The following is a 9079-nucleotide window of genomic DNA, read 5'->3' on the forward strand; positions in this document are numbered from 1 at the left end:
ATTACTAATCACAGTATAAGAATTCCAACTTTTTCTAAGGTTTCGAAGGATAAACAATTAGACATTCAATAATAATTGGGAGTTTAAAATAATCTCCTGAATATTAATATATAACTCATTTAAGTTTTTGTCTTATCATTCTACAAATCTTTTATCACTATTACTAAGTTATTTATCACTTTACATTAACCATGCATGTTATCAACTTATCATTTTTAGTTCTATTTAATAGACCTCTTTGTGCTGCCTTGCCATTAAGACCAACCTTAATTCAGTACATGTCTCAAACCATTTGTCGATAAAACTAATAAGAGTATGTATATAGTACTCAATAAATTTAAAAATTTAGAAAGTATTGAAAAAACTTCTATCGATTTAATATGAAATTTATAAAAAATGAAAAAACAGAACACTGATTCAGAGTCAGCATTGAAGAGAGACTCAAGCAACAATTCATTTAAATGGAGGACACATTAACATAAATAAACAAAGCTCTGTATAACCATCGCAACAAATCCCTCTTTTGTTTTCTACCACACATGCAATTCAAAAATCAGTGTATGAACCCTAATCATTTCCATATGTATATGCTATCAAATTGTTACCTTTGCATAGAAGCACAGCTGCCACTATGAATGCAAACAGCTGCAGCAATGGAGCGCGACCAGCACCAGCAACACGAACTGAACCGGAATGCGAATAGGAACAGCAGTAGCAACACGCGAACGCGAACAGCAGAACAAAACGAACACGAGCAGCAGAGGTACAATGGCAAACAACAGCAACCAATGAAAAAATGTGAAGCACGAAGCAGTTACAATGTTAGAAGAGTGGGGGTAGAAAAGGGTGGGAAGAAGGGAATTGGGTTTTGCATGAAGAAGAGGATTTTGCGTCTCCCAAATTGTGTTAACGAATCTTTTTTAATTGAAGGGGATTGTTAAAAATCCTATTATTTAAAATTAAAACTCCCGTTAATTAATTTTTTAATAAAATAAAAGAAAATATTTTATTTTCAAATTTAAATTTGCAGGAGTTTTTTAAAACTTCCGTTAACAAATTTCTATATTATAGCCTTTTTTTTGTAGTGTATATAGATCTCTTCTTATACACTTGTTTATTTTGCTCCTCCTAGAGGTTTATGGAGAGATAGAATTTTGGCTATGTATTTTGGATTTTGGATTATGTATATACATATATAAATATTCTCCGGCCAGCCTTATCTTCGCAGGCTGAGTTAGGAGCTTGTTATTCTGTACTTTTGGTCCTCTGTTCCCACTTTCTGTTTATTTATATCTATAATCTTTAGATTTCTTCGCACACAAGTAATCCGTATTTCTGAGCATTGTGCTTTTTATTTTGTGATTTTTTTACCGTTTTTCAAGGCTCCTAGTATATATCTCCTTTTCATTATTATTAATATATATATATATTTTATTTTAGAGGTCGTAATACCACACCACCTCTGTTTTATGGCTTAAGCATAAACCTCTGTGTGTGGTAGGGTGTTACACCTTTCTCTCCAATATCACGTCTCTCCTAATGATCACCTTCTTTGATTTTGGATATACAATTTGTATGCTTTTGATTCTATGCAATAGTCAATTAAAATACACTTCTCGTCTTTGTCATCTAACTTCTTCCTTAACTGGTATGGTACATGGGCATAAGTAATACACCTAAAGACTCTGAAATGATGAATGAAACACTCTTCATTGGACACTTATTTAAAATATGAACTGCTGTTGCGACAGCTTTTGCCCAAAATTTTTTAAGCATTTGTTTTTACTTGAGCATGCATCTGACCATATCCATTATGGTTCTATTCTTTCTTTTAGCAACTCCATTTTGTTGAGGAGTATATATGGTTATTAGTTGGCATTGAATTCCAAGTTGCTTAAAGTAATCTGAATACGCAAGATATTCTGTCCCTTTGTCTATTATGAGAATTTTGATTTTACAGCGACTTTGTTTTCGAAAGATGCCTTGAATATCTTAAAAATATCACATATTTCTAATTTCTGCTTCAGAAAATATATCCATATATATCTACTAAAGTCATCAATAAAAATGATAAAGTACCTGCTACCACCGTTGTTGGAATTTCTACAAAACAAAGATCTGAATGCACAATTTCAAGTAATTTTCTAGCTCTCCATGACTTTTCTGTAGGGAATGGATCTCTGTACTTCTTTTTCAGTTGACAAATCTCACAAACACAATTAGAAATATGAACTCGTGGTAAACCAAAAATAAGTCTTTTTCTTGACAGGTAGTTTAGGTTAGAAAAATAAAAACACCCAAATCGCATATGTCATAACCAGCTATCATCAAGTATTATAGAACTCATGCAAGAGAGATTAACATGTTGAATTTTTAATGAAAACATTCTATTTGAAGTCATATTTGCTTTATCTATGAACCTTCCACTGTTGTCAAATATAGTACAATATCCATGATATGTTATCATCTTATATCCCTTTTCAGATAACTGTCTCATATTCAATAAATTATAGTCAAGTTCAGGAGTATAGAAAATATCAGAATATAACTCAGAGAACCATAATTTAATCTAATTGGTATTCGCTTTTTTTCTTCAATAGAGATCTTTGTACTATTGCCAAATATTAATAATAGTTTAACTGAATCATCTAGTGAAAAAAAAAAAACTCTTTTCTACCAGACATATAATTACTGCAAGCATTATTCAAATATCAGATATTTTCATCTTTAACACATGAATTACTTGTAAAAAATAAAGTTTGAGTATCTAGATTATCATCAGTATTCTGATGCTGATTTTTGCAACGTGCGCTTGATTATTATTCATCATTTTGAATTTACAATCTACTGCTTTGTGTCCATACTTTCCACAATGAAAATAGTTAAAATTGGTTCGTTCTTGATAAAAATTGTCTCGACCTCACTTCCTTGGTTATAATTGCCACGACCTCTACCTCTGAAACTTTCTCTACCTCTATTTTGAAAATTGAAACCATGACCTCGTTCTTTTTGTGTACGACTTGATTCTACAACATTGTTTAAATTCACCCGACTTTTCAGGGCTTCCTCATGACTTCTCTAGTATTCTACTAATGTGACTTTCCATAGTTTCTTGTAACTCTCAATCATCAGGGTATCCATATCGTGGGACTCTAGTATCGTAGTCACCACATGGTCATACTTCATTGGCATGGTGCAAAGAATTTTTTTCACCACTTTGCTATTAGGCATATCTTCTCTATAGACTCTCATCTTATTAACAAGATCTGTAACACGAGTAAAATATTGCCCAACAGTTCACTAAACATCTCGTACCTTTTATATTCTCTTCTCAAAAACTGTTGCTTTACTTTCTAAGATTTATTTATGCCTTTGTATGACAGTTTCAACGTGTTCCATACTTCTTTTGCACTTTTGGCATTTGTTATTTTGCCAAGTATAATCTATTCCTTGATGAATTTGAGATAGCGCCAATTGATCTCTCTTCTGTTGGGCAGCATCTGCTTCTTCTTGCAAACCCAGTTCAATGAAATTTCACAGATTTTGGGCCTTCAAATGGATAGATATCAAAGTCTTCCAATAATTATAATCAAGTTTTTCATCTAACTAGGAACTAGATCACACAATATTAAAAGTGTTTGCAATACCAACTCTATGAATGAACAACTATGTGAGAACTATCCCACACCTCATAAACTCTCAAATACCAGATGCTAGATTAACTAGCTCTGATACCAAATGTAAGTATATATAATACTCACACTTAATTGGCCTCAAAATCACTCACTTACATAAATAACATTATCATATTTTTTATCTCTCAAACTCACCAACAATCATAAGAATATAAGAGAGAATTTTTGAAACAAACACTAAGCATTTTGATTCATGGAGAGATGATCATTATATAAAAATATATATCTTTATATAGGCAAAATTTTTTAATAAAATAATAATTTTTTTAATAACTAATACTTAGTCATATACATAGGTGGCACGATAAAACTTGTAAAATTTGCTTTAAATTGCACGTCTATTCTAGATTGCTCACTAGCCTCACTATCTTGTGAGTTGATTTTATTAATCTTTTTTTGACTTATTAAATTTGGTGTCTTATACTAAAAACTTACATTCATGTAGTTTTCATAATTTTCTCTTGCATTCATGTAGTTTCTATAGCCTTTTAAGTTAGGTTGCAATTTAGTTCTAATTCCAATTCAATTTGATTTCGAATTTTTTTAATGTTCTAACATGTTGTATTTATACTATTTTTGAATATTTTTTATTTAATTATCTAACAATCTTCAACTTTTATTTGTTTCTCTTAAGGTTAAAATAGTTATAAAAAATATCAACATGGCAATACTAGAAGCATTAATTGACATATATAAAATTTTAATAAACATAATGTGAAATTAAATAATAAATATAAAATACTACAATGCAAAACAAGAGAACTACAACTGAAAAAAAAAAAAAGGAATTATGTAACCATGTTATATGAAATAGTTAAGGCGTTCATGGATCGGGTCGAATCATGTTGGATTTAAACAGATCTATATCTAACTCTAAAAAGGCAATGAGTCTACTTTAACTTGACCCGAAAGAAACTGAGTTAATCCGGGTCAACCCAATAGAATATAAGTATATACAAATTTATAAATTTTATATATTAAAATAATAAAATTTTATTTTTAAAAAATAAATTTAACAAATGTTATATCATATTTATATCAAAATAAACTATTTTAAAACAAAAATAATATAGTATAATATAAAAAATATTAACTGAATTATAAAAGTATAATATAACATTACTAATTAATTCAAATATATATTTTTTATTATAAAAAGCAACTTCGAACTGGACTGAAAGACTTGAAACAAAATTCAAATCCGACTCAAAAATAATATTACATAAAAAAAAGAATTTTAAATGATATTTAGCTCTTAAAATGTTAGGGGGTTACGGAGTGATGGCAAGGTAAGAATGGTGAAGGATTTAAAGAAAAAACATAGATTATATATGCTGGGTTTGATTGAGACTAAAAAACAGGTTGTGACCAGATTTGATCTTACAAGACTTTGGGGGCAAGGTGGTGCAGGTTGGGACTTTGTAGGCTCTGATGGTGTAGCAGGTGGACTATTATTAATATGGGATGAATTAGTGTTTAAAAAGAATAAATGTTATAAGGGGGAGAGATGGTTGTGTGTTGAAGGGGTCCTGGTAAAGAATAATAATAATTGTGATATTTTCTTGGTCTATGGTGCACATAATAGAGATGCGAAGCTTCAGGTGTGGGAAGAGTTGAGTTACATGGCTGGGTTATATCAGGTTCCTAGTTGCTACATGGGAGATTTTAATGAAATAGTGCATGTGGAAGAAAGGCAAGGTACTGATGTTCTACCTAGGTCGGCAGAAGAATTCAGGAGTTGGATACAAGATATGCATCTAGTGGATCTGCCGCTCACAGATCGCAAGTTCACATGGTTTCGGGGACGCTCTTGCAGTCGTATAGATAGAGCTCTGGTTAGCGTGGAGTGGTTGGAAGAGTTTCCTGAGACTCAGATACGCGGTGGACCAAGGGGTTTATTAGATCACTGTCCTGTCATCTTAGATTACATGAGCCAGAGGGTAGGGCCAAGGCTGTTCCGAAGCCTAGACTCATGGTTTACACATGAAGGCTTCCTTAGCTTCGTGAAGGAGGAGTGGAGAGGATTGTGGGAGATGCAGTTCACGGACAAGTTGAAGGCTCTGACGGTCCCGTTAGGGAATTGGCATAAGACTAAATTTGGGAATATGGACAAGAAGATTACGAGTTTTGAAGAAGAAATTAAGAAGATTGATGATTTGGTAAGCAATGGGGTGTATGACGGAATGATGGAGGCTAGAAGAAAGGCACTGGTTACCTGCTGTGAGAGGTGGTATGTCAGAAAAGAAGTCAATTGGAAACAAATGTCCCGGTCTAGGCAAGCAAAGGAGATGGACAAAATTACAAGATACTTTCACAACATAACTTCAGCAAGACGGAGGAATAATAGGATTGATACACTGTTAATCAATGGTAGGCTAGTCAGGAACCAAGCTAAAATAAAAATTGCTATTAAGGAATACTACAAAGAGTTATATCACTAGGATAAGTCTCCTATGATGAACGTCAGAGATGGTCTGGTAAGTAGGATAGAGCAGGAAGATTCTGTAAATCTGGAGGCGCTGCCGACAGCTGAGGAGATCAGAGAAGCTGTGTGGGATTGTGAGTCCTCTAAGGCACCAGGGTGCGACAGGTACAACATGAATTTTGTCAATAGGTGTTAGGGTGAGATTGGGCCTGAATTCACGGCTGTAGTGATGGGGTTCTTTCAGACGTCAAGGTTGCCGACAGACTCTAACATCACTTGGGTGGCGTTGGCACCTAAGTTCATTGGAGCTAAGGTGATTAAAGATCTGCGACCTATCAGCATGGTTGGATGTGTTTACAAGGTTATCTCCAAGGTTTTGGTTAGGAGGATGAGACCTGTGATGCCAGCTTTGGTAGGAGAAACCCAGAGTGTATTTGTAAGGGGCAGGAAAATACATGATGGGCGCTCATCGCATGTGAAACGGTAAACTGGCTCAAACTGAGGAAAAAGGAGGCAGCAATAATCAAGTTAGATTTTCAAAAGGCATATGATAGAGTCAGGTGGAGCTTTGTGGACATAGTGCTGCAAAAGATGGGGTTTGGCAATAGATGGAGATCTTGGGTGATGGAGTGTGTCTCCACAGCATCTATGTCGGTTTTGATGAATGGGTTGCCATCTAAGCTGTTCAAGATGGAAAGAGGTCTGAGACAAGGTGATCCGCTTTCTCCATTCTTATTTGTACTGGTTGTGGATGTTCTACATTGATTGGTGGGAGAGGCAGTCAGGAATGGGCGTATATCACCTTTGGTGGTTGGCAGAGATAGTATAGCGCTGTTACATATTCAGTTTGCTGATGACACAATTCTGTTCTGCCCACCAGAGATGGACACTATCAAGAATTACAGGCAACTATTGAGATGTTTTGAGTTGATGTCAAGTCTCAGTATTAATTTTGACAAATCGAGCTTGATTCCGATAAATTGTGAAGAACAGTGGACCCTGAATATGTGCCAGTTGTTGGGGTGTAAGGGTGAGTCCCTTCCAGTCAAATATCTGGGTATTCCCTTAGGTGCAAATCCGAGGTTGGTGAAGACCTGGAAGCCTATAATAGACAAAGTGGAGGAGAAACTAAGTCTGTGGAAGGCTAAAGTTCTGAATAAAGATGGAAGGTTGGTGTTGATTAAATCAGTATTAAACAGTCTGCCTGTGTATTATTTGAGTTTGTTCAAGTTGCCGAAAGCTGTTGCTGAGAAATTGATTTCACTGCAAAGAAGGTTCTTGTGGAGTAAGAACGATGGTAGTAATGGGATGGCTTTAGTAAAATGGGACGTGGTACTGGCCCCAAAAAACTAGGCGGGTTGGGAGTTGGGGATACTATGGTTCGCAACACAGCTATGTTGTTTAAGTGGTGGTGGCGATTTGCTAAGGAGGTTTGCCCGTTTTGGAAGAAGGTGGTTTGTTCCTATTATAATCTGAATCCTCATGAGCTGCTGTCAACCCAAGTGCTACCTACTAGGGGAGGACCGTGGAAGGATATCTGCCAGTTACAAATAATGAATGACCATATAAGGGATAAGATGGTTACAGGGTTGTCTATGGAGATTGGTGATGGGCGGCATACGCGGTTTTGGGAGGATATTTGGCTGCTTTGTGGGCCTCTAAAAGAGCGGTTTGCCAGGCTCATCTCTGTTTCAAACCAATGTGGGTCTGTTATAGGGGATTGTGGATTTTGGGATGGGCTAGATTGGATTTGGAACTTCCAGTGGAGGAGAGAGCTCTTTCAATGGGAGTTGGGACTACTGGGTCAATTACATGAGGCATTGAGACCTGTGCAACTAGTAGTTAACAGAGAGGATAGGGTAGTATGGAAATATGATAGACAAGAAGTTTATTCAACTAACTCATTTGTTCAGGTTTTGCAGGAGGCGACACTCCCGATGAGGTGACAAGCTACAGCTTCACAAAGACCATCTGAAAAGGGTTGGTTCCACCTAGAGTAGAGATATTTGCTTGGTTTGTCCTGGTATGTAGAGTGAATACAAAAGAACGATTAAGCCGGCTAGGGATCATTAACCAGGAAGATAACGTCTGTGTTCTATGTAATAAATGTGCGGAACATGTGCTGATGTGCACCATTTGTTTCTATGCTGTGAATTTGCTTGGCAGGTGTAGAGTGCTTGATTATCGATGATTAGCCAACAATGGTCTATTTCAGGGACAATGAAGGAACATTTTCTGTGTTGGACGGAGGGGCCAAGGAGGAAAGAGGATAAAGAGCAACGATTGAGATGCTTTTGTGCGGTAGTTTGGAACATATGGCTGGAGAAGAATAAAATGATATTTCAGAATAAAAGCAAAAGTGTTGAAGAAATCACTCACATGACTGTGTTGAGCCACAACGAGTAGAGAGGTGTGGACCCTTTTAGTTGTTGATGGCAATGTCGAAAATGATAAGGGGTTTTTTTTAATGTTATTGCGTTTATTGTAATTTGTTTGTTTTATTTTGTTTTTGTTTGATTGCTCCACTGTACTGTATTGAGTTCTCTACTTTCAAAAAAAAATATTAAATAAAAAAAATAAATCCGACAAAATATATTTTGAATTCGGATCGAATCTCAGACTGAGATGGATCTTAAACACCTCTAAAAATAGTCATGGCCTAATCAAAAAAAAAAAAAAATAAATAAAAGAAAAGAAGACGACATAGTGAGGACTGAGTAGTCACTAGTGGCGGGCCTAGCAGGTAAATTAATTGAGGCGTTGGGAGTTTAGAACCTAGAACTAGAAAAGGATAGATTGTATTGCGGGATGTGGCTATTGTCGGTGTGTTAGTTGGTCCCTGCTATTCGATTTCTTGTGTACAATCTTTTCTGCATTGACTTCCAACTCTCGTTCTTTACTTTCATTATTTTTTTTTAAATATTATTTATATATTAAAATTAATCATTAATATATTTTT

The 9079-nt window shown here is 35.1% G+C and overlaps 1 protein-coding gene across 1 annotated transcript; it reads left to right on the top strand.

Annotated features, from left to right (window-relative positions):
- Window positions 1-4990: 4990 nt before the first annotated feature.
- Window positions 4991-6136, top strand: LOC112777978 (uncharacterized). Its single transcript, XM_025822355.1, has one exon. It carries the CDS (start codon window positions 4991-4993, stop codon window positions 6134-6136), a length of 1146 nt encoding a protein of 381 aa, XP_025678140.1.
- Window positions 6137-9079: the final 2943 nt, after the last annotated feature.

Source organism: Arachis hypogaea, chromosome 19 (genome assembly GCF_003086295.3).
Source record: "Arachis hypogaea cultivar Tifrunner chromosome 19, arahy.Tifrunner.gnm2.J5K5, whole genome shotgun sequence".
Classification (NCBI taxonomy): Eukaryota; Viridiplantae; Streptophyta; class Magnoliopsida; order Fabales; family Fabaceae; genus Arachis; species Arachis hypogaea.

Excerpts from the sequence above, each read along its gene's own strand:
- LOC112777978 (XM_025822355.1), top strand. The coding sequence starts at position 4,991 with ATGGTGAAGGATTTAAAGAAAAAACATAGATTATATATGCTGGGTTTG.